Source organism: Tachyglossus aculeatus, chromosome 2 (assembly GCF_015852505.1).
Source record: "Tachyglossus aculeatus isolate mTacAcu1 chromosome 2, mTacAcu1.pri, whole genome shotgun sequence".
Classification (NCBI taxonomy): Eukaryota; Metazoa; Chordata; class Mammalia; order Monotremata; family Tachyglossidae; genus Tachyglossus; species Tachyglossus aculeatus.
This window is the reverse complement of record NC_052067.1, coordinates 45,512,534-45,538,397: the sequence shown is the minus strand read 5'-3', so window position 1 is coordinate 45,538,397 and position 25,864 is coordinate 45,512,534. Positions and strand designations below refer to the sequence as shown.

At 46.0% G+C, this 25,864-nt stretch overlaps 1 protein-coding gene across 1 annotated transcript in view; it reads left to right on the top strand.

The window, feature by feature from the left end:
- The window catches only part of ELMO1 (engulfment and cell motility 1), a 210,937-nt gene that overhangs the window by 119,976 nt on the left and 65,097 nt on the right, over positions 1-25,864 (top strand). Inside the window, exons 15-16 of the mRNA XM_038769328.1 lie at positions 3,261-3,365; positions 10,569-10,677. Coding sequence (XP_038625256.1) covers positions 3,261-3,365; positions 10,569-10,677 — 214 coding nt within the window. The remainder of the gene's footprint in view (positions 1-3,260; positions 3,366-10,568; positions 10,678-25,864) is intronic.

Genomic DNA, 25,864 nt, shown 5'->3' with positions numbered 1-25,864 from the left:
GTTGCATTGTACTCTTTCAAGAGCTTAACAGTGCTTTGTACACAGTATGCACTCAATATATACCATTGATTGATTTTTTTCTAACCCCATATGGGTAGTCTCCTAGCACTTGGTGCTGTTCTGCACACTGTAAGCACTTGATAAATTGTATTATGACCAGTTTTATCCATGCTAATGGGTACAGAAATAAAATAGTCAAATGGAATTAATCACCCAAAAGGCATTATTAATAACACAACCATTTTCCCCATTCAGGAGGAGTAAAATGGATTGCTGGTTAATAGCTGTATTTCTTTTTCCTCCTTCTACATTCTTTCTGTTGGGTTGGTTAAGTGAAGCCAAATAGTAAAGGCCAGTTCATAAAGAAGAGAAATTGTTTTTGACCTTGAGAGTCACGAACGTAATCCTTGAGACTTTAACATTTTTTTGAATTTTTTTGCATATTTTGAAACTTGAGGCCCATTCACACCTTAACCACACTGTGGAAAAGGTTTAGCAAGCTGAGAAGAGGAAACAAAACATGCAGCTAAGAAAGAGAAAATGAAACATGTCTTTGCCCCAGTAAAATCTCTCTCCGAAATATCACAGTCAACAATACAGTTTGTTTTTCCTCTGTTTGAAGAGGAACCGACAGAGGTCATTAACCCTGACCTTGAGCTAGGGGAGAAAATAAATCTAAATGGATGAATTGTGGACAGGGAACGTGTTTAAAAACTGTCATATTGTTTCCTCCCAAACGCTTAGTACAGTGCTCTGCACACAGTAAGCACTCGATAAATGCCTTTAATGGATTGATATACTATATCTGGCTTTTAGGTTCAAAGTTGGGGCTACTGATGGTGAAAAGTGCATATAATAATAATAACGATGGTATTTATTAAGTGCATACTATGTGCCAAGCACTCTTCTAAGTGCTGGCACTGTTCTAAGTGCTGGCACTGTTCTAAGTGCTGGAACCATTATGGGTTGTGGGTAGCCAGAGTGGCAGTCCCTTCTCCATTGTGTGGGGGTAAAAGCTGACCCCTTAGCCACTGTGGCTTGTGCCAGAAATCTTCCTGAAGTTTCTGCTCCAAAGGAAGTCACCCCATTTCCTATTTCTGCCAACTATGCCGACCTGTCTTCCCTTAGAACTCCTGAGAAGGAGTTTGGCCTAGTAGATAGAACACGGCCCTGGGAGTCAGAGGTCCTGGGTTCTAATCCAGGCTCCTTGTCTGCTGGGAGACTGTGGACAAGTCACTTACTTTCTCTGTGCCACAGTTTCCTCACCCGTAAAATAGAAATTGCCCATTCTTCCTCCCCCTTAGATTATGAGCCCCATGTGGGACACGGACTGTGTCCAACTTGATTCTCTTGTACCTAACCCAGTGCTTAGTTCAGTACTTGGCACATAGTAAGTGCTCAACAGAAACCAGGTTTGAGTTCCCTAACCCCTTATCCCCCGTCCCAAATGTGCCAGGTCACAGCTGTTCCCATGTTTTGGGACTTCCCTCTTTCAGGAAGTCTTCCCCGATTAATCTACATCACCCAAGATGGCTCAGACAGCACCCTTCCATAGGATGTGGGTAAATGGTAACCCTATCCTCAACACTCATTAACACACACAGAGTTTCATATATTTGTATATTCTTACTATAGCTGGGCCCTTATTTATTCTGCCTGTTTCATTCTGATGTGCTTGTACTGCTTCCTCCCTTCTAATAATAATAATAATAATAATGGTATTTGTTAAGGATTTACTATGCCCTTAGCAGCATATCCTGTGTTTGAGAAACAGCATGACTTGGTGGATAGAGCACGGGCCTGGGAATTAGAAGGTCATGGGTTCTAATTCTGGCTCTGCTACTTGTCTGCTGTGTGACCTTGGGCGTATTACTTAACTTTTCTGTGCCTCCATTTCCTCATCTGTAAAATGGGGATTATGAATGTGAGCCCTGTGTTTGACACGGACTGTGTCCATCCCAATTATCTTGTATCTGCCCCAGTGCTTAGAAAAGTGCCTGGTACATAGTAAGGGCTTAACCGATACCATAATTATTATTAGTAATTATTACATACTAAGCACTGTACTACGTGCTGGGGTACAAGATACAAGATTGTCAGGTCGGATACAGTCCCTGTCCCCCAAAGGTCTCCCAACCTAAGCAGAAGAGGGAACAGGCATTGAATCCCCACTTTACAGATGAGGAAACTGAGTCACTGAGTTAAGGGGCTTGTCTGGCACATTGGAAGCACTTAAACAAATACTGCACTTACCACGTGGCCCTCGCTGCTCCCAGAAGGATCCTCTCCTCAGAGCGCCACCATAGACGCCCCCTGCTTCCCCCCCCACCCCCCCACTTAAGCGACCTTCCTTATAGTGCCCCCCAACCCCCCTTCCGGGTCCGGTCCTGACTGACTCTCCCCCTCCCCGCCCCCCACCGAGGGAAAAAGGCCCTTGTTATCACCAAGTTACATTAACGACAACCTCATTCACACCTACTCAGCCCTCCTGTCCTGCCATCGACCCCCAACCCACGTCCTTCCCCGGGCCTGGAATGCCCTCCCTCTGCCCATCCGCCAAGCTAGCTCTCTTCCTCCCTTCAAGGCCCTACTGAGAGCTCATCTCCTCCAGGAGGCCTTCCCAGACTGAGCCCCTTCCTTCCTCTCCCCCTCGACCCCCTCTCCATCCCCCACATCTTACCTCCTTCCCTTACCCACAGCACCTGTATATATGTATGTATGTTTGTACATATTTATTACTCTATTTATTTATTTATTTTACTTGTACCTATCTATTCTATTTATTTTATTTTGTTAGTATGTTTGGTTTTGTTCTCTGTCTCCCCCTTCTAGACTGTGAGCCCACTGTTGGGTAGGGACTGTCTCTATATGTTGCCAGCTTGTACATCCCAAGCGCTTAGTACAGTGCTCTGCACACAGTAAGTGCTCAATAAATATGATTGATTGATTGATTGATTTTTATTGTACCACTTATATTGTACTCTCCCGAGCCATTTGTTGTGGTCAGGGAATGTGTCTGTTTATTGTTATATTTAACTCTCCCAAGTGCTTTGTACAGTGCTTAGCACACAGTAAGATTCAATAAATTCGACTGATTGAATAACACCTATTTGGACAGTGAACCCCAGGTGGGACATGGACTGTGTCCATTGTGATTAACATGTATGTACCCCAGCATCTAGAACAGAGTTTGACATAGTAAGAACTTAACAAATTCCATAGAAAACTATTGCATTGTATATTGTGTTTCCTTCCCTCAGAATCACGTCAACCCAGCCATGGATTTCACTCAGACTCCACCTGGGATGCTTGCCCTGGACAACATGCTCTACTTTGCCAAGCATCACCAGGATGCCTACATCCGGGTAAGTTGCCCCTCATCCCCCTAAAAGCACAGATCGGGGTGGGGGGCATTTTGGGGCTCACGTACTGATTTTGAGTCTGTTTGGAAGATGGTCTGGCCTAAAAACTCATAGTACTATGAGCTATTGGCTCCCCAGTCGGGTGCTGTGAGGAGAAGTCACTTCACTTCTCTGGGCCTCAGTTTCCTCATCTGTAAAATGAGGATTCCAAATCTGGTCTCCCTCCCTGTCAGACTGCAAGACCCAAGAGGGGTGGGGACTATGACCAGCCTAATTATCCTGCACGTACCCCAGGGTTTAATGGAGATCTTGGCACAGAGTAAACACATACCACAATTATTATTCTGAGAAGGCCTGGCTGTAGGAGGGGAAGTGATTTTGGAGATTTTTCGGTCATTGGATGTAAATAGGATGAGACATGTGACTCCATTGGGGTCCAAGATTGCTTCCTTGTTCGGTGCTGGTATCATGGCCTAGTGGATAAAGCATGGGCCTGGAAGTCAGAAGGACCTGGGTTCTAATGCCACCTCCACCACTTGTCTGCTGTGTGACCTTGGGCAAGTCACTTAACTTGTGTGCGTCAGTTTCCTCACTTGTAAAAATGGGGTTTTTATGGGAAAGGGACTGTCCAATCTGATTAATGTGTATTTAAAGCAGTACCTGGCAGGTATTATTACTATTATAATTGTAATTATTCGTCCTGACAAAGTGGCTTACCTGCCCACTTTCTCTTCACTTGTGGGGCCCTGACCACACTCCCCAGAAGCTACAGAGGGACTGAGAGACCCCCACTCCAGGGGATGCTTGACCCCCGAGCCCAGCTGTGGAGACAAACCTGGGAGCTGGGAGGCAGGGAGCCCAGGGGGTTGTCCTTCTTTTCCAGACCAGGCTAGCCCGAGCAGAGAGCACAACAACCTTCTCAGGGGTCCCACATCTGATAGAGAAACAATGCAGCATAGTGGATAGAGCCCGGGCCTGGGAGTCAGAAGGTCATGGGTTCTAATCCCGGCTCCGCCACTTGCCTGCTGTATGCTGACTTGTACTTTCCAAGCACTTAGTACAGTGCTCTGCACACAGTAAGTGCTCAATAAATCCTATTGAATGAATGAATGACCTTGGACAAGTCACTTCACTTCTCTGAGCCTCAGTGACCTCATCTGTGAAATGGGGAGTGAGACTGTGAGCCCTATGTGGGACAGGGACTTTGTCCAACCTGATTTGCTTGTATCCACCCCAATGCTTAGAAAAATGCCTGGCAAATAGTAAGTGCTTAACAAATACTATGATTATTACAGGGCCATTTTTCTGGTTCTATCTCAGGCCAGGCCCCAAACGGGGCGAAGATATTGCTGAGCAGTAGTTTTCTGTGGGAAAATCCATTTAGGACTCAAATGGATTTGACTGGTTTTGTTCAGCCTGAGCCTTGTTGAGCTGAAGAAGTCACTTCACTTCTCTGGGCCTCAATTACCTTTAAAATGGGGATTAAGATTGCGAGTCCCATGTGGTACAGGAACTGTGTCCAACCTGATTATCTTGTACCTACTCCAGTGCTTAGAATAGTGCCGGGCACATAGTAAGTGCTTAAAACATACTATTTACAAAAAAAAAAAAAAAGAACTTAAATCTTTGACATTAGGGAGAGTGGTGGTCTGTCCTATATGAAGGACGAGGGGAGTTGCAGTCCAGAGGGAGGGCATGAACAAGTGTTCAGCAAAATAGATGAGATTGAGGTATACCAAGTAGGTTGGCATTAGAGAAGTGAAGCATGTGGCCTAGGTTGTAGTGGGAAATCAGCAACGTAAAGTAGGAGAGGAAGAGCTCATTGAGTGTCTTTAAGCCAGTAGTAAGGAGTTTCTACTGGATGTAGAGGTGGATGGGCAACCAATGGAGTTTCTTGAGTGGGGAGATGGAGACTAAATCTGTTTTAGAAAAGTGATCTGGGCAGCCAAGTGAAGTGTGGGCTGGAATGAGGAGGGACGGGTGGTAGGGGGCTGAGTGAGGAGGCAGATGCAGTAGTTAAGGTGGGGTAGTGCTTTGATCAGTGTGAAAGCAGTTTGGATGGGGAGGAAAGGAAAGGATTTTAGCTGTTTTGTCCTGATGAGGGACAGATCTCTCTATCCAACCCCATCACCTTATGTCTTCCCCAGCACCTAGTACGGCACTTGATACGTAATAAGTGCTTAACAAATGCCATTAATATTATTATTATGGTTATTAACTCTGATATTTCATCCTGGCCTTCTATCAAAAGCACATATTAGCAGAACTGAGTACATCTCTAAGTATCGGGATAATATACTCTGAAATTATATGTTGCCAGCCAACCGTAATTTTACAGTTTCCATCAGGTAATTTATCTGCGTTCTTCATTTCCCATTTCCTGGGACCCCAAGGGAAATTCTCTGAGAGGATCTTAACAGATTCTTTTAGAAAATGAGTCAATCCCAAGGTCTGTGCATCTCCTGTTTTGTTCCTCTTCAGGCCTGGACACCACTACTCCAGATTGTGATTTTTTGGGTGTATTCTTTTCCAGGTAATAGAATAAATGCACTCCAGTGTTAGTAGCCAAATTGTTGTCACACAACTGAGCCCGGTTTGGGGGAGTGTGGGGTGTATATGGAATGATGTGTTTGTGGATATCTGCATGTAGTTGTGTGAAAGTGCCAGATTTTACCCACTGAGACTTCATCAGACTCCTGACCCAGGAAAATCACCATTCTGACTTCCAAGAGAAATGAATTTTAATGAAACACTCTGAGGCTAGAAGTTAGTCATTGTGGGACAAAATTTCTTCCCCGGAAGAACACGTCATCTCTTCTAGACTTTCATGCCTGGTGTGTATGCACAGATAATACTTTATTTTTGTAGTATTTGTTATGTGCTTACTATGTGCCAGGCACTGTACTAAGCGCCGGGGTCCTTATAAGCTAATTAGATTGGACACAGTCCATGTCCAACATGGGGCTTACAGTCTTAATCCCCATTTCACAAATGAGGTAACTGAGGCTACAGATAAGTGAAGCGACTTGCCCAAGGTCACACAGCAGACAAGTGGCAGAGCCAGGATGAGAAGCCAAGTCCTTCTAACTCCCAGGGCTGTCCTCTATCCATCAGGCCATGCTACGTCTCAGAAATACTTTTCGATTCGGGCTGCTAAGGTAGCTTTGCAGGTAAATTTGGAGCTTACAGAAGTTTGCACATGTGTGCGTGTGTCTGTGTGTGTGCATGTGGACATGGTAAAGGCATGGGAGAGTACATACAACAATAAACAGATACATTCCCTGCCCACAACGAGCTTACATTCTAAAGGGGGAGAAAGACATTAATAGGAATAAATAAATGACAGCTATGTACATAAGTGCTGTGGGGCTGGGGTGGGGGATGAATAAAGGGAGCAAGTCAGGGACACCCAGAAGGAAGAGGGAGAAGAGGAAAGGGGGGTTTAGTTGGGGAAGGCCTCTTAGAGGAGATTGCCTTCAATAAGGTTTTGAAGAGGGGGAAGGTATGAGGAGGGAGGGCATTCCAGGCCAGAGGCAGGATGTGGGCAAGAGGTTGGCGGTGAGATAAATGAAATCCAGGTACAGTGAGTAGGTTACCATTAAGAGGAGTGAAGTGTTCAGGCTGGGTTGTAGTAGGAGATTTGTGAGGTGAGATAGGAGGGGGCAAAGTGGTGGAGTGGTTTGAAGCCAATGGTGAGGAGGTGGATGGGCAACCACTGAAGGCTCTTGAGGTGGGGGGAAATGGTCCTCACCGGTCGGTAATGCCATCAGGGATGTGAAAACAGATAAAAGGCTAACATGTTTGAACAGACAAGACAATGTGCAGAGACCCTCCCTGACTTGGCACCCTCTGGATAACAGCAGATAGAGCACAGGCCTGGGAGTCAGAAGGACTTGGAGTCTAATCCTGGCTCCGCCACTTGTCTGTTGTATGTCCTTGGGTAAGTCACTTCACTTCTCCGTGCCTCAATTACCTGAACTGTAAAATGGGGATAAGGGTTGTGAGCCCCATGTGGGACAGGGACTGTGTCCAATCTGATTAGCTTGTCTCTGCCCCGGCGCTTAGAACAGTGCCTGGCACATAGTAAGTGCCCGTGAGCCCACTGTTGGGCTGGGACCGTCTCTATATGTTGCCAAATTGTACTTCCCAAGGGCTTAGTACAGTGCTCTGCACACAGTAAGCGCTCAATAAATACAATTGATTAACAAATACCATAAAAAAAAAAAAAAGCCCCTTCCCAGATTGTCGCTGTGGCCCCTTCAGGACAGGGTGAACCAACAACTCACTCCAACTCCCCAGAGATGAGCTTTGATCTGCTTCCCCCACCAACTGGACCCTCCCTGCTTCCCAGGGGGTCTAAGCCCTGTCCACCTTGGGATGCCAATGTGAACACAGCCACCCCAGGACTTGGGCTCCAACCAGAGCCAGATGGAGAGTGAAGCTGAACAAAGTGTGCACTGAAACAGTCCAGTATAGACACTCCAGACAGCTCATCATGGAAAACGCTAAGCTTCCTCATGTGCGTTAGTTCTCACTTGCAGACACACCAAACCGCATCAGCTAGATTGGAGGAGGAAAATTATTTGATCCTAATATACCCCCTTCACCGATGCAGCTCTGCCGAATCCTCCGTCTTTGCTCTCCAAGCACGTCCGTGTCCGGGCTTCAGCCAGCACTGGAAAGCCGATCGTGGAAGCCGTAGCCATGATGGATCGGTGCAGGGGACATCAGCTCCTAACATTTTCCAATTTTCCATGACATTTATTTCCCATCATTTCCCTGAGGAAATGGTTCGGTGGGCCTCATAGACCCAGCCCCATTTGACAGTTTTATGTGGTTCGAATTTTATTTCCTTTATTGGATGGCTTTCAATTTTCCAAATGGCACTGGTTCACTCTGAGCTTAAAAAAAGAAAGAAAGAAAAAAACCCAAGACACGTGGCCCTGCGTTCAGTGCCAGTTTTGTATCGCAATGATGCTTCCCTGCATTTTGGGTATAGCCAAAAACTCCCCTATGGTTCAGATAGTCTAGAAAATGTTATTGAGATCTTTGGCAACTCCTGCTCAGCTGATCCAAAACTATTCACGCCCTGGATTCCTGACAGAGTGAAACCATTCTGTCAGGGGGGAAGCAGCATAGCCTAGTGGTTAGAGCCCAGGCCTGGGAGTTGGAAGGACCCGGGTTCTACTCTAGAGATGAGCTGATCTTTTTTTTTATGGTATTTGTTAAGCACTTACTCTCTGTCAAACACTGTTCTAAGCACTGGGGACAGTCCCTGTCTCTCATGGGGCTCATAGGACGGAAAACAGGTCTTGAATCCCCATTTCACAGTTGAAGAAACTTAGGTTCAGAGAAATGAAGCCACTTTAGCCCAAGGTCACCCAGCAGATGAGTGGCAGAGGTGGGATTAGAACCCAGGTCCTCTAACTCCCAGGCTCATGCTTTTTCCACGAGGCCCCGCTGCTTCTCATTTACCTCTCCACACTTGGAGGTTTCAACGCCAGTATTGCCAATGCTATTTGGAATGAGGCTTTGGGAAGGGAATGGAAATCATAAATTTCCCTGCCCCACACAGGGTTCCAAGCAGGAGGGAATGAAGAGAATGCTGGGAAATGCTGCAAGTATTTGAGAAGTTTTGAGGAGCTGATATTTAGTGGGCTGATGGTGCTGAACCTAGTAGCTCAGATTTATCCTGGAATGTGAATTTGCAACAGTGATGGTTTGGTTTTAGATGGATGACAATCTCCTGCTTTATTTAGGAATGGTCTTCCTTCTTACTTCATATTAATCATATCCATTGCATTAATCCCTGTCTACCCCTCTAGACTGTAAGCTCCTTGTAGGCAGGGAACATGCCTACCAGAGAAGCAGCATGGCTCAGTGGAAAGAGCACGGGCTTTGGAGTCAGAGGTCATGGGTTCAAATCCCAGCTCTGCCAATTGTCAGCTGTGTGACTTTGGGAAGTCACTTAACTTCTCTGTGCCTCAGTTACCTCATCTGTAAAATGGAGATTAAGACTGTGAGCCCCCTGTGGGACAACCTGATTGCCTTGTAGCCTCCCCAGCACTTAGAACAGTGCTCTGCACATAGTAAGCGCTTATTAAATGCCATTATTATTATTATTACCATCTACAAAAAACAAATAATGTTATTTGTTAACTGCTTACTATGTCAGGCACTGCTGTAAGCACTGGGGTAGATACAAGGTAATTGGGTTGTACACAGTCTCTGTCCCACATAGGGCTCACAGTCTTAATCCCCGTTTTCCAGATGAGGTAACTGAGGGCCAGAGAATTGAAGTGATTTGCCCAAGGTCATTCAGCAGACATGTGGTAGAGCAATATACTAAGTGCTTGGGGGAGTACAGTTTAACAGAATTGATAGACACATACCTGGACCACAACGGGCTTACAATCTAGAGGGGGAGACAGATATTAATATAAATGAATAAATTGTGGTTAAGTACATAGTGCTTTGAGACTGAGGGAGGGGTAAATGAAGGGTGATGCAGAAGGGAGTGGGAGGAGAGGAAATGAAGGCGTAGTCAGGAAAGGTCTCTTGGAGGAGATGTGCTTTTGATAAGGTTTTGAAGGTGGGGAGAGCGATAGTCTTTTGGATATAAGGGTGTTCACCTCTCACTTTAGTGAAGCCTTCACTGAAGCAAGCATCCTCAAACCCTTAAGATGCTGGACTTTGGCTGGAACTGGACCTCTAGACTGTAAGCTCATTGTGGGCAGGACTGTGTCTGCTTATTGTTATATTGTACTCTACCAAGTGCTTAGTGCAGTGCTCTGCAGAAACAGCACTCAATAAATCTAATCGAATGAATGACAAAATAGTATTTGTTAAGCACTTACGCTGTACCAAGCACTACGGTGGATACAAGCAAAATGGATTGGGACACAGTCCCTGTCCCACGTGGGGCTCACAGTCTTAATTCCCACTTTACAGATGAGATATCTGAGGCCCAGAAAAGTGAAGTGACTTGCCCAAGGTCACACAGCAGACAAGTGGTGGAAACAGGATTAGAACTCAGCTCCTTCTGACTCCCAGGCCCATGCTCTATCCACTAGGCCATGCTGCTTCTCTCTGTTTATGAGTGCCGAGCATAGACATAGCTCTGGGTCTTCAGCAGCTGTCCTCCCGCCTCCAGCGGAAAACCGGTTGCCATTTCTGACCTGCTCACTTCCCCCTCGCCTTCTCCAGATCGTCCTGGAAAACAGCAGCCGGGAAGACAAGCACGAGTGTCCCTTTGGTCGCAGCAGCATCGAGCTAACCAAGATGCTGTGTGACATTCTGAAAGTGGGAGAACTGCGTAAGTCTGCTCAATTCCTTTCTTGCTTTTTCTTTCTTTCAATTGTATTTATTGAGTGCTTACTGTGGGCAGAGCACCCTACTAAGTGCTCAGGAGAGTAACAATAGGCAGACACTTTCCTTGCCCTCAACGAGCTCACAGTCTAGAAGGGGAGACAGACATTAATGGAAATGAATAAATTACAGATACGGACATAAGTGCTGTGGGGTTGGGAGGGGGGATAATAAAGGGAGCAAGTCAGGGTGATGTAGAAGGGAGTGGAGAAGGGAAAGGGGGGTTTAGTCTAGGAAGATCTCTTGGAGGAGATGTGTCTTCAATAAGGCTTATTTCCCCTGGGGTGTCTGGGGGAGGCCTGTTCTCCAGCTGCTCTCTAGTGACAAAGGCTGCTGGGTAACAGCCAGGCATAGCACGATGCCTTGATAGGCCCCACCAGGGGAACTCTGTGCGTGGGGGTGTCTCTGGGAAGCAGATGTCTTCCTGCCTGTGCCCTAAGGTCACACAGCTGGTGGCGAGGCCCGTGCCGGAATGGGAGCTTGGATAAGTGACAGGTCAGATGATTTCGAGGCCATTCTGAAAATTATTGGCAAAGCTGAATCCGCTCATCTAATAATGATAAGAATAATTATGGTACTTCTTAAGCACTTACTATGTGCCAGGCACTGCTCCAAGCACTGAGGTAAATAAAAAGAAATCAGGATGGACACAGTCCATGTCCCACATGGGGTGCACGGTCGTAATCCCCATTTTACAGATGAGGTCACTGAGGCCCAGAGAAGTGAAGCGACTTGCCCAAGGTCATCCAGCAGGCAAGCACCTGGGCTTTGACCCCAGATTCTTCTGACTCCCAGACTTGTGCTCTATCCATTAGGCCGCATTGCTCCTCCAAGTTCCAATTTCGATGAAGACTTGCTCACTTCATTCATTCATTCAATAGTATTTATTGAGCGCTTACTGTGTGCAAAGCACTGTACTAAGTGCTTGGAAGAGTACAATATAAAAACAGACTCATTCCTGCCCACAACGAGCTCACAGAGCTGACTTTGCTGTGTGACTTAGGGCAAGTCGCTTCACTTCTCTGAGCCTCAGTTTACAGATGAAAATTGAGACTGTGAGTCCCACATGGGACAGGGACTGTGTCCAACTAGATTTGCTTGTATCCACTCCAGAGCTTAGTATGGTGCCTGGCACATAGTAAGCACTTGAGAGATACCATTATCATTAATATTATTTCTAAATTATCGGTTTCTGTATATCAGAACTTACTTTCCACAATCTAAGGCAGACTGACATTTCAGAGAACATGTTGGAATGCAGCTCTTCCCCAGACTGAGCCCCCTCCTTCCTCTCCCCCTCCTCCCCCTCTCCATCCCCCTGCCTTACCTCCTTCCCTTCCCCACAGCACCTGTATATATGTACATATGTTTGTACATATTTATTATTCTATTTATTTATTTATTTTACTTGTGCATATCTATTCTATTTATTTTATTTTGTTAATATGTTTGGTTTTGTTCTCTGTCTCCCCCTTCTAGACTGTGAGCCCACTGTTGGGTAGGGACCGTCTCTATATGTTGCCAACTTGTACTTCCCAAGCGCTTAGTACAGTGCTCTGCACACAGTAAGCGCTCAATAAATACGATTGATTGATTGATCTAGAAATTAATAGCTGGCCATCGCCATGCCAGCGGAATATTCTTAGAGTTCTAACTTGCATGTCACGATTAGGGATTATTTTTAGAATTTTCCGAAAGCGGGGAGTTGGAGGCAATTGATATTTAAGTGTGTGGACCGTATCCAAATCCATTAGCAAATCAGTGCAGGCTCCTTGTCCAAAGGAATTGGGGGATGGAGGCAAGAGGAAAGGACAGTGTTGATAATCAGAACGATCAATCTATCAGTCATATTTACTGAGAGCTTACTGTGTGCACAGCACTGTACTTAGCACTTGGGTAACAGAGGTGGTAGAGGGGTTCCCTGCCCACAAGGTAGCATGGGGACAGAGGCATGACAGGAGCTGGATTCCATGGGGCCTTCTATTTGCCACACTGCTCTCTGGAGGGTATCTACTGCCCTAGCCTCTAGCCAGCAAATCCTGGCCCTCGTGGAAACCTCTTTCTCTCCTGCCCATCTCACCTGAGTGCCCAAAATGCAGACAGCAGAGGTGAGGTCCTGTCCATCCTCTTCTTTCCCTTCCCTTCTCTCCTCTCCAGGGACTGTGTCCAATCTGATTGCTTTGTTTCTTGATTGCTTACTCCGTCTCCTCCTCCTCCTATCTCCTCATGAGAATAATAATAATAATAATGGTATTTGTTAAGCACTTACTATGTGCAAAGCACTGATTTAAGCGCTGGGGGGATACAGGGTGATCAGGTTGTCCCACGGGGGGCTCACGGTCTTAATCCCCATTTTACAGATGAGGGAACTGAGGCACAGAGAAGTTAAGTGACTTGCCCAAAGTCACACAGCTGACAATTGGCAGCACTGGGATTTGAACCCATGACCTCTGATTTCAAAGCCCAGGCTGTTTCCACTGAGCCATGCTGCATGGAGTCAGAAGGACCTGGGCTCTCATCCCAGCTTCACCATTTATCTGCTGTGTGACCTTGGGCAAGTGGTTTCACTTCTCTGGGCCTCATGTACGTCATCTGTAAAATGGAGATTAAGACTGTGAGCTCCACGTGGGACGGGGCAGTGTCCGACTTCATTCATTCATTCAGTCGTATTTACTGAGCACTTACCATGTGCAGAGCACTGTACTAAGCGCTTGGGAAGTACAAGTCAGCAACATATGGAGACGGTCCCTACCCAACAACGGGCTCACAGTCTAGAAGGGGGAGACAGACAACAAAACAAAACATGTAGACAGGTGTCGAAATCGTCAGAACAAATTGATTACCCTGCATCTAGAACAGTTCTTGGCACATAGTAAGCACTTAACAAATACCATTATTATTATTAATTTACCCCCCACTTCCCTTTTCCTTTCTATTTGGGGACCAAAGGGAATTCATTCAGGAATGTAACAACAATAATAATTACGGAGGATTGATGTCCACTTGAGAAACGTCATTCCTTTCCCTGGGCAAATTTTGCTTTTGCCTTCGGATAACTTCTAGGCCAAGTCTCGTAACTTCTCTGTGCCTCAGTTACCTCATCTGTAAAATGGGGATTGAGACTGTGAGCCCCACGTGGAAAAACCTGATTACTTTGTGTTTACCCCAGCGCTTAGAACAGTGCCTGGCACGTAGTAAATGCTTAGCAAATACCATAATCATTATTATTATTATGAAAGACTTTCCAGTGTTGTTTTTTAAGAACTTTTCTAAAAAGCAATTCCTAAACCCCTCGCTTTGCCATTCAGTGGCTAATATTGCTAGCCCAGAATCAAAACATTCATCGAGTAGTGGTGTTTGAGATTAAAGCACTCTGCCTTTGCAGAGCACAAGTAATGTAGATGAGTAATTTGAAGCGACAGAATGATGGAATAATTTCAAAGCAGCGGGCAAGACTGCAATAATGGGGGTCAGACCACTTGGAAATGTCATTCATCATCTTCATCTCTGGTCAGGAAGTTCTAGCTAAAGGCAAAGCTGAAGACATCTAGTCATTGACAATTAAGCCACACTCACGCTTCTCAAGGATTTAGCCGGTGTAGGCCTCGATATTTTTTCCATCTTCCAGTGTTACGGCAGTCCCCACCCCAAGCCCACCTTGCACTGCACAGCTCTAACGAAGCTCTGCAGCCCCAGCAGTATGACCTAGAGGACCTGGGTTCTAATCCTGGCCCTGCCTCTTGTCTGCTTTGTGACCTTGGGCAAGTCACTTCACTTCTCTGGGTCTCAGTGACCTCATCTGCAAAATGGGTTGAAGACTGTGAGCCCCACATGGGACAGGGACTGTGTCCAATCTGATTGCTTTGTTTTTACCCCAGTGCTTCATACAGTGCTTGGAACATAGTAAGAGCTTAACAAATACCATTAAGAAAAAATGGAGGCTGAGAGAAGATGGGTCCAGCCGCTTCAATGCAAAGGCATGCTGGGAATGACACACCCGAAACACTATCCCAAACAGACCCTCATGGTAGCTCACGGCACTGCAGAGCACAGAGAGAGAATTAGTGTGTGGTGATGTGGCTGTCATGCCAAAAGGTTGCAGAAGTCATCGCCACAGCCTGAGCCAGGAGAAATGGCGGTGCACCATTTCTGAGATCTGAAGACAGAGAAAAGCGCCCTCCTTCAACACTTACACAGTCTCTTTCTCAACGTGTTAGAGACCATGGAGAGCTCAAGAGCGTTTTTGAGAAAAGAGTGAAAGAAGACATCGTACTCACTATCGTGGCATTTCGCTACCCTCTCCCACTGATAAGATTCTGGCCAGAGTCCTTTTGGGACACATTTATCCATGCGAGAACGCTTCTGTCCATAGAGACTTATTTGTGTCAAAGGGACCTGGGTTCTAATCCCGGCTCTGCCACTTGTCCTCTGGGTGACCTTGGGCAGGTCATTCCCTTCTCCAGGCCTCAGTACCCTCATCTCTAAAATGGGGATTAAGACTGTGAGCCCTAAGTGGGACGGGGACTGTGTCCAACCTGATTACCTTGTATCTACCCCGTAACTTTGAACAGTGCTCGGCACATAGTAGGTACTTATCAAATACCAAAATCATTATTAGTGTTATTATTCTCCACCTCAGTTACTTCATCTGTAAAATGCCCATTAAGATTGTGAATGCCATGTTGGACACAGACTCTGTCCAACCCTATTTGCGTGACTCTACCCCAGAGCATAGTCGTGTCTGGCACATAGTAAGTGCTTAACGAATACCACAATTATCATTATTATTCATGTGATGGAGGGCAACCCAGTGTTCCCACTGAGCTCCCAACAGGGTATCTCACTGAGGCCTGAAATCAAAAATGCTCACCAGAGACAGTGGCCCTGAGTTAGAATCAGGCTCATTGCATTCTCAGATTTGCCACAGAGGTGGCTTTATTGGCCTCCAATCTTTCCCCGATTGTACCGATCACTTCATCCACTCAATCATTCAGTGGTATTGATTGAGTGCTTGCTTTGTTCCAAGCACTCTACTAAGCGCTTGGAAGAGTACAGTTGAGTTGGTAGGCATGATCCTTGTCCTTTAGGAGCTTACAGTCTAGCGGAGGAGGTGGATGTTAAAAAGAATTGTAGGGGAAGGAACTGTGGTTAAGGTCATGTCTGTAAGTGGGGTGAAGTGAGGTGAGTACCTACATTCTTAGGGCATGCGATTCCCAGAAGAGCAAGGAGCTCTGCATTGAGAAGCAGCATGGCCTAGTGGTTAGGAGCCCGGGCCTGGGAGTCAGAAGGACCGGGATTCTAATCCTGGCTCTGCGACTTGTCTGCTGTGTGACACTGGGCAAGTTAATTCACTTCTCTAGGCATCAGTTTCTTCAACTGTAAAATGGGGGTAATGATGATGATGATGATGGTATTTGTTAAGCGCTTACTATGTTGCCAATTTGTACTTTCCAAGCACTTAGTACTGTGCTCTGCACACTATAAGCGCTCAATAAAAATGATTGAATGAATGACTGAATGTGCCAGGCACTGTACTAAGCACTGGGGTAGATACAAGTTAATCCCATTGGACACAGTCCCTGCCCCACATGGAGCTCCCAGTCCCAATCCCCATTTTCCAGATGAGGGAACAGAGGCACAGAGAAGTAATGTGACTTGCCCAAGGTCACACAGAAGACACGTGGGGAGTAGGGATTAGAACCCATGACCTTCTGACTCCCAGGCCCATGCTCTATCCACTACACCATAGCTTCTCTAAGACTATGAGCCCCATATGGTACAGGGAACTGTGTCCAACCTGATTTGCTTGTATCCACCCCAGCGCTTAGTTCAGTGCCTGGCACATAATAAACTCTCAACAAATGTCACGGTTATAATAATAATTATTATTATGTTATAAATTGTCACACCCCCAAGTGGTCACATAATGGTCACAGGTAAAAGCACGTACAGGAGCGCAGCACAAGAGAAGAGCAGTATTGACTAATGGTTAGAGCGCGGGCCTGAGCATCAAAAGGACATGGGTTCTAATTCCAACTCCACCACCTGTGTGACCTTGGGAAAGTCACTTCACTTCTCTGTATCTCAGTTCCCCTAATATGTCAAATGGGGATTAAGATTGGGAGCCCCATGTGAGACATGGACTGTGTTTAACCTGATTATTTGTATCTGCCCCAACACGTAGTACAGTGCCTGGTTCATTGCGAATGTTTAACAAATATCAAAAAAAAAAAAAAAAAATGTAGAAAAGTGGCACCCAAAACCCAGGCATCCCAGGCATCCTGGATTGATCAATCAAACATATTTATTGCACGCTTACTGTGTGCAGAGAAATGTACTGAGCACTTGGGAGAATACAATATAACAATGAAACAGAGTTGGTAGACACATTCCCCTTCATTCATTCAGTTCATTCAGTCGTATTACTCATTCCCTTTCATTCATTCAGTTCATTCAATTGCATTTATTGAGTGCTTATTGTGTACAAAGCACAGTACTAAGCGCTTTTGAGAGTACAGTATTACAACAAACAGACACATTTCTGCACACAATGAGCTAACAGTCTAGAGGGGCTTACAGATCCCAGCCCAAAAGTCTGCCCTGTGGAATTGGATGTTCACGCCCAAATTTTCATCTTGCTCTAAAATCATTTCAGTCAGATGGTCCTCTCACCCAAGGAAGCCACCCACAGACACTGGTCTTTGGGCATAATTAAGGAAAGAGACTGAAAATGGGGCCAGAGAATGCCAAGATTGCTACAGAGAGACCCCCACCACCACCCACAACCCCTCCCAGCCCAGCTTGCCAATTTACATTTTAATATTGCAACCCCCCGGCACACTCTCCAAGGAAGAAAGAATAATCTATTTTCAATCCTGGGAGGCAGAACAGATTGCTATATGAATTTCCCAATTTATCCCACTCCCAGCTGCCTTAAAAAGAAGTTTTTTTTTTTTCTTTCCTATCCCTATCCCTTGCTTTCCAGTCTCACACCAACTTGTACTAAATATCATGGTTGGAATTTAGGGAAGTTTAGCACCCAGTCAGTCTGGAAATTTCAGCCACCCAAACTAGCAATATTTCTTCTGGAGCTCAGGGCACTATTCTTCCTCTGAAGAACACCAATGACTGCTGCCCCTCAGTTTTGCACACAGGAAGATTAGTTTAGTTTTGTATTTGTTAAGCACTTACTATGTATCAGGCACTGTTCTAAGTGCTGGGGTAGATATAAGGTAATCAGATTGGACACAGTCCAGATCCCACATGGGTCTCACAGTCTTTATCCCCATTTTATAATTTGAGGCCCAGAGAAGTGAAGTGATTTGCTCAAAGTCACACAGCAGACAAGTGGCAGAACTGGTATTAGAACCCAGATCTTTCTGACTGCTAGGCCCAGGCTCTAGCCACTAGGCCACGCCGCTTCTCAGTTTGGCCCGAGGATGGTTTCATTGGAAAAGCTCTGTGTCCGAAGATCTGCAGCTCTTCAAGTTGCAGGTCCCTAACATTTTCACTGTTGTCATATTGGGTCTCAACTTGTTTTTCTTCCAATTTGCATTAGTCTTTGTGTCGTTCTCTGCCACAAGGATGGGGAGGACTTGGGGTCCAGACAGGACCCAGGCAGAATTCATTTTATTGTTATTTCCCCAGCCTTTACCCATTGTAAGCGCTCAATTGGTGCCAGTAATAATTATCTTCCCAAGGATATCTGGGCCTGGAGAGCAGACTATCACAGGCCTGCCTAAAGGCTTTGGAAATGAGAAGCCCCATATTTCCACCCCCTCCCCAATTCCACACAGACACCTTTCATGACTGAGGGGTGATTTAGGAGGTGATCACGCCACATTCGCCCCCCAAAACAGCCTGTCTCCATTTTTTTTTTATGGTGTTTATTACGCGCTTACTCTGTGTAGGACACTGGACTAAGTGCTGGGGTAGACACGAGCAAATCAGGTTGGACACAGCCCTTGTCCCACATGGGGCTCACAATCTTAATCCCCATTTTAAAGATGAGGGAGCTGAGGCACAGATAAATGAAGTGACTTGCCAGAGGTCACACAGCAAAGTGGTGGAGTCGGGATTAGAAGCCAGGTCCTTCTGATTCCCAGGCCTGTGCTCTTTCCATTAGGCTACACTGCCTCTCCCAATCTTCAGGCACATGCAGGTTCTTGTTGCTGACGGTCACTTCAAGTCAGTGTTGTACAGGGGTTCATATGAGAAACAGCGTGGCTCAGTGGAAAGAGCATGGGCTTTGGAGTCAGAGGTCATGTGTTCAAATCCTGGCTCTGCCAATTGTCAGCTGTGTGACTTTGGGCAAGTCACCTAACTTCTCTGGGCCTCAGTTCCCTCATCTGTAAAATGGGAATTAAGACTGTGAGCCCCACGTGGGACAACCTGATCACCTTGTGACCTCCCCAGCGCTTAGAACAGTGCTTTGCGCATAGTAAGCACTTAATAAAAGCCATCATCATCATCATGAGGGAACCCCCACAAAAAGGAAAGGACCCTCCCATCATCCTGGTGTCATCGAAGAATGAGATGACACCTCAAGGGTCCACAGTGATGCTGTTTACTGGTTCACCTTTATACTGGTGCAGGGTCCAGTGGACTCCAAAATGTAAAGCAAAGACCATGGTCACCTGGACCCCTTTCACACCCTCCAACACTCCTTGCCCCTCCCCAGTTTCTCCCTAAAGGTAAGCGCCCTAATAATGATAATAATAATAATGATAGTAATATCATTTGTTAAGCACTTACTCTATGTTAAGGACTGTTCTAAGTACTGGGGGAGATACAAGGTTGGATACAGTCTCTGTTCCATATGGGCCTCACAGTCTCAATCCCCATTATGCAGATGAAGTAACTGAGGCCCAGAGAAGTGAAGTGACTTGCCCAAGGTCACACGGAAGATGTGGCAGAGCTGAGATTAGACCCCAGATCCTTCTGAATCCCAGGCCCTTGCTCTAACCATTAAGCCATGCTGCTTCTCAATTAATTACTTACATAGATAATGACATCCCCCTAGCTGTAATTTATTTTAGCATTGGTCTCCCCCACCAGACTGTAAGATCCTTGAGGATAGGGATCTTATCTGCTAACTCTGTTGTACTTTCCAAAGTGCTTAGTACAGTGGTTTTCATGGACTGGAATACCATGGACTGCCCGAAAAACAAACAAATGGATTTCGGAACAGATTAAGCCAAGTGGTCTGGAGAAGAAACTAATGCTAGGAAAAGTCCAGGGAAAATGCGGAAGAGGCAGACTGACAGATAGGTTGATAGAAACCATAACAACAATAATGGAAGAACCATTATCAGGGTTATGGATTATGACAGAAGACAGGACATTCTGGAGAAAATAGATCCATAGAGTCGCTCTGAAGCGGGAATGACTCAACAGCGCTTGATAGTAATAATGATAGATGGCGTCAGTTTGGCTTTGAGACTTCTGTCCTTCTATGTTTCTGGGCCTGAAAGACAACACTAGCAGTGTTTCGAGCCCGGTTAGGTAGACGAATCCCCTTTTCCTAGGAAAAGCTGTACGGGTTTAGAATGACAAGATCATGTACTGCTCCCGAGTGGGTGGAAAACATGATGGAACGCATTTCGGAGGAGGAAAAGTGGATGATTTCTCCAATTTGCTCTCTTGTTTAACCTAGTGCATGGATGGCAATTTGAGGTAAAGTCTACCCAAAGAAAAAGCCTTTTCCTTGGACATCCCCACTCCTATCATGTTGCTGTCTTATGCAGTCAGGTTGTGTCTGACCCATAGCAACGCCATAGGCACATCTCTCCCATAACGCCCCGTTTCCATGTGCAATCATTCTGGTAGTGGATCCACAAAGTTTTCTTGTTCAAAATACAGAAGTGGTTTACCATTGCCTCCTTCCATGCAGTGAACGAGTCTCTGACCTCAATTCTCTCCCATGCCGCTGCTGCCCAGAACAGGGGAGTTTTGACTTGTAGCAGATTGCCTTCTACTCGCTAGCCACTGCCCAAGCTAGGAATGGAATGGGTAGGCCTCTGTTTGACTCTCCCTCCCATAGCCGAGACTTGTGGAGAACTGGAAACTCTCCAGGTGCAACCCTGAGAGGACACTCCTATCCTACCCACTTAGAAAAGGTTATTGTTCAGCAGCCTGAGAACAAAACTCCAAGAATAAGCTCCATAGAAGGGAAACAGCCCATATCGATATGACAGAGATGAGGTTAGCAAATGTCTTCCTCTCCTTCCTCCTTATCTTCTTCTTCCTCCTCTTGTTCCTCATCCTTCCCCTCCCCCATCCACTAATCAGTGGCATTTATTGAGTGCTTCCTGGGTGCAGAGCACTATACTAAGCTCTTGGGAGAGTAAAATACAACAGAGTTGGTCGACACATTCCAGTCAACCAGTCAGTCGTATTTTTTGAGCACTTATTCTGTACTAAGCGCTTGGGAGAGTAAAATCCAACAGAATTAGCAGATACACTTCCTGCCTGAAACGTGCTTATAATCTATAAGGGGAGACAGACATTAATAGATGTAAATAAGTAATTTATAATGTGGGATTTAAAATTTTCACATCCCACATTTTCTGGAGCAGCACTTGTCTGATAGTGTACCTTTAGGTGGCATCCTGTATTCTGATAGTGTGGAATAAGGGGAATGTGAGATAATAATAATAACAATGATGGTATTTGTTAAGCGCTTACTATGTGAGAAGCACTGTTCTAAGCGCTGGATGAATACCTTGAAGTGCTTGCTACCCTCCACTTCCCCTGGCCGAAAAAAAGGCTTGAACCAGCTAGCCAAGGTTAGATCAGTTCTGAATGTTCATTTGAGTATTTCTTTCTTCCATCCCCCATCCCCACCTCTCCCACGTTCCCATGATAACGATAATGATGATGTTTGTTAAGGGCTCACTCTGTGCCAAGCACCACTCTGAGTCCTGGGGTAGATACAAGGTAAACAGGTTGGATTGTGTCCCTGTCCCACATGGGGCTCAGAGTCTTAATCCCCGTTTTCCAGATGAGGTAACTGAGGCAGAGATAAGTGAACTGAGCTGCCTGAGTTTACACAGCAGACAAAATGGAGGAGCCCATTCTTTATCCACTGAGCCTTGCAGCTTTCATGAGTGTCGCCAGAAGTGGCTCGGATGATTTTCATGATCTCCTAAACTCCCAGTATTCCCAAAGGGTCCCTGTCTCTGATCCCTCTGTATCAGCTGAGGTGAGGACTGCCCAAGCGCTTGTACTTCCCAAGCGCTTAGTACAGTGCTCTGCACACAGTAAGTGCTCAATAAATACGATTGATTGATTGACAGAGGGAAGCAGTTATTGGCAGAAGCAGCTTGTCTTGGATGTAACCAGGCTTGCCCTCTCTAGATTGTAATAATGATAATAATAATAACAATAATAATAGTGATGGTATTTGTAAAGCTCTTACTGTGTACCAAGCATTCATTCATTCATTCATTCAATCATATTTATTGAGCACTTACTGTGTGCAGAGCACTGTATTAAGCGCTTGGGAAGTACAAGTTGGCAACGTATAGAAATGGTCCTTACCCAACAATGGGCTCACAGTCTAGAAGGGGGAGACAGACAACAAAACAAAACATATTAACAAAGTAAAATAAATAGAATAGTAAATATGTACAAGTAAAATAAATAGAATAATAAATCTGTACAAACATATATACAGGTGTTGTGGGGAGGGGAAGGAGGTAGGGTGAGGGGGATAGGGAGGGGGAGAGGAAAAAGGGGGCTCAGTCTGGGAAGGCCTCCTGGAGGAGGTGAGCTCTCAGTAGGGCTTTGAAGGGAGGAAGAGAGCTAGCTTGGTGGATGTGCGAAGGGAGGGCATTCCAGGCCAGGGGGAGGATGTGGGCTGGGGGTCGACGGCACCACAGGCAAGAACGAGGCACAGTGAGGAGATTAGTGGCAGAGGAGCAGAGGGTGCAGGCTGGGATGTAGAAGGAAAGAAGGGAGGTGAAGTAGGAGGGAGTGAGGTGATGGAGAGCCTTGAAGCCGAGAGTGAGGAGTTTTTGCCTGATGCGTAGGTTGACTGGTAGCCACTGGAGATTTTTGAGGAGGGGAGTAACATGCCCAGAGCATTTCTGCACAAAGTTGATCCGGGCAGCGGTGTGAAGTATAGACTGAAGTGAGGAGAGACAGGAGGATGGAAGATCAGAGAGGAGGCTGATGCAGTAATCCAGTTGGGATAGGATGAGAGGTTGAACCAGCAAGGTGGCGGTTTGGATGGAGAGGAAAGGGCGGATCTTGGCGATGTCGCGGAGGTGAGACCAGCAGGTTTTGGTGATGGATGAGGGGTGAACGAGAGAGCAGAGTCGAGAATGACACCAAGGTTGTGGGCTTGTGAGACGGGAAGGATGGCAGTGCCGTCTACAGTGATGGGAAAGTCAGGGAGAAGGCAGGGTTTGGGAGGGAAGATAAGGAGTTCAGTCTTGGACATATTGAGTTTTGGATGGTGGGCAGACATCCAGATGGAGATGTCTTGAAGGCAGGAGGAGACACGAGCCTGAAGGGAGGGAAATAGAGCAGGGGCAGAGATGTAGATTTAGGTGTCATCAGCATAGAGATGATAGCTGAAGCTGTGGGAGTGAATGAGTTCACCAAGGGAGTGAGTGTAGATAGAAAACAGAAGCACTGTTCTAAGCGCTGGGGTAGATACAAGGTTATCACGTTGTCCCATGTGGGGCTCACAGTCTTAATCCCCATTTTCCAGACGAGGTAACTGAGGCATAGAGAAGTTAAGTGACTTGCCCAAAGTCACACAGCTGACAAGTGTCGGAGCCAGGATTAGAACTCATGACCTCAGGACTCCCAAGCCCATGCTCTTTCCACTAAGCCCTGCTGCTTACCCATTGAGCCCTCACTGTTTGCCAGGCACTGTACTAAGCATTAGAGAGAGCACAGTAGAAAAAAAGGAAATGCCAAATTTCTCTCTCAAAAGACCGGCCCCATATCCTCCATGGCATCAGATCAAAATCTCTGTGCTCCCTTCACTGTCAGACACTAGCAGGAGAGAAGGCGCCTTATCAGATTCTCGAAATAGAACATAATAGTGTCTGGGAAAACCAAAGGGAAATGGTGCTTTCTCTCAGCCCAGGCCTCTTCAAAGGAAAACGGGACCCTCGCTGCTTAGTGCTGCAGAGCAGTGTTTTGCATTTTTGTTTATTCTATTCTAAAAATATTTCCTCATTTGTTCCTCTAAATAAAAAAATGATTGCACTGTGTTCTTAGCGCCCAAATGGATGAAAACAAGAGTCAGTTTGAGACACTTAGTGGAGTCTGGATAGAGCTCTTGGGGCTACCCCAAGCTGACGTGGAGGGTTGCATTCTTTGTAAAGGGGAATACGCTTTCAGTGGAACAAACTACCCCACTAAGAGCTTGTCACATTTAATGATTTGCATCCGTTTTCAGCCAGGAGAATGGTGTTCTCTGGGTCTTAGTCATCAGGAATCTGAAAGGTCATAAATTCTTTTAGTTCGAGTTGGAAAGCTCAACCTGCCATATTTCCCAAGAGGTCTGATGAGGAGAGGCTGAAACTGCTTTTTGAGGTTTTTGGTGTTAATAATTATGATACTCGTTGAGCACTTACTTCATGCCAAGCAAGCACTGGGGTACATAAGAGGTAATCAGGTTGGACACAGTCCCTGTCCCACATGGGGGCTCACACCCTTAATCCACTTTTCCAGATTAGGTAACTGAGGCTCAGAGAAGTTAAGTGACTTGCCCAAGGTCACACAGCAAGCACGTGCTAAAGCTGCGATTTGAACTCTGGTCCTTTGACTCCTTGGCCCATGCCCTTCCCCTAGGCCAAGCTCTTCCTAAATAGAATCTATGCAAATAGATTAATATGACTCCATGTCAAAGCACGCAAAGAGACATGGTTGCGGAATTGGGAATGAGCCCTCCCGACTCAGAAGAGTCCAGAAGAGACCATTCCTTAGAAATCTCCGTTGAGACATGCTGATTTCCTCTTCCAGGCTGCAGACCTGGAAATCCCAGTCAATTCCTTCATACTCCCTGCTTTCCTCCAGACGTCTTGGTTTTCACTCTTCACATCCTGACACTGAGGTAGTGCTTGATCAAAAAAAAAAAAATGAAGAGGGACTACATCACCACCAGCGATTTGACTCCATTCCCTGACAGGCTGAGCATCTTTGATCCTTCTTCACAACCTCTTTGTACATCCTGTGGGTCAGTGTAAAGAACACACATTCCCAATTCCCGGGTATATTTGAGACTCATTCGTTGACATAGTATTTCCCAGGTTTCCTGGGCTGTTCAGAAGAAAGGGACTTTATGTAAAGTGTTGTTCAGGAAAGATAATTGGTAGCTGTTTGGAAGCTCCCATCACCCCTGTTGTCTTTCCCAGAAACTCCTTAGGTGTTACTATTTGTTTTATGGTATCTGTTAAGCACTTACTCTGTGCCACGCACTGCCCTAGGAGCTGGGATAGGTACAAGCTAATCAGCTGGAACACAGTCCATGTCCCACATGGGGTCGCAGTCTTAATCTCCATTTTCCAGATGAGAGAACCAAGACTCAGAGAAGCAATGTGACTTGCCCAAGATCACCCAGTGGACAAGTGGTGGAACCAGGATTAGAACCCCGGTCCGTCTGACTCGCAGACCCTCGCTCTATCCACTAGGCCACGCTGCTCCTTGTGCTGCTTTGTCTGAAGATGGGTGATCATGGGACAGAGAGCAGAGCAGGTGCTGGCTGTCGGAGGAGCGGAAGCGAGCTGTGTCTCATGACTCATCAGTAGAATACAGAATAAATACACCGATAGGTATTCAGACTAATACAAAGATTCTGTCATGAGTCATGCCAAGCTAGGAACATCCTAAATCAAAGCTGAACAAAAGATTATATATTTTCTCTCATGGGGCCATTAATTTCGAATGCAGGGCATGATGGAAATCCCCCGGCATCGACCCGGACCTGTGTGAGCGTGAGATTACCTGTGCGTGTCGCTGAGTTTTCTGAAATCCGGCCTTTCCTGTTCAGAGCGGGGAACATGTCTAGCAACTCTGTTGTGATGTACTCTCCCAAGCACTTGGTACAGTGCTCTGCTCGCAGATCTACTGACTTGCTCCCTTTATTCATCCCCTCTCCCAGCTCCACAGTAATT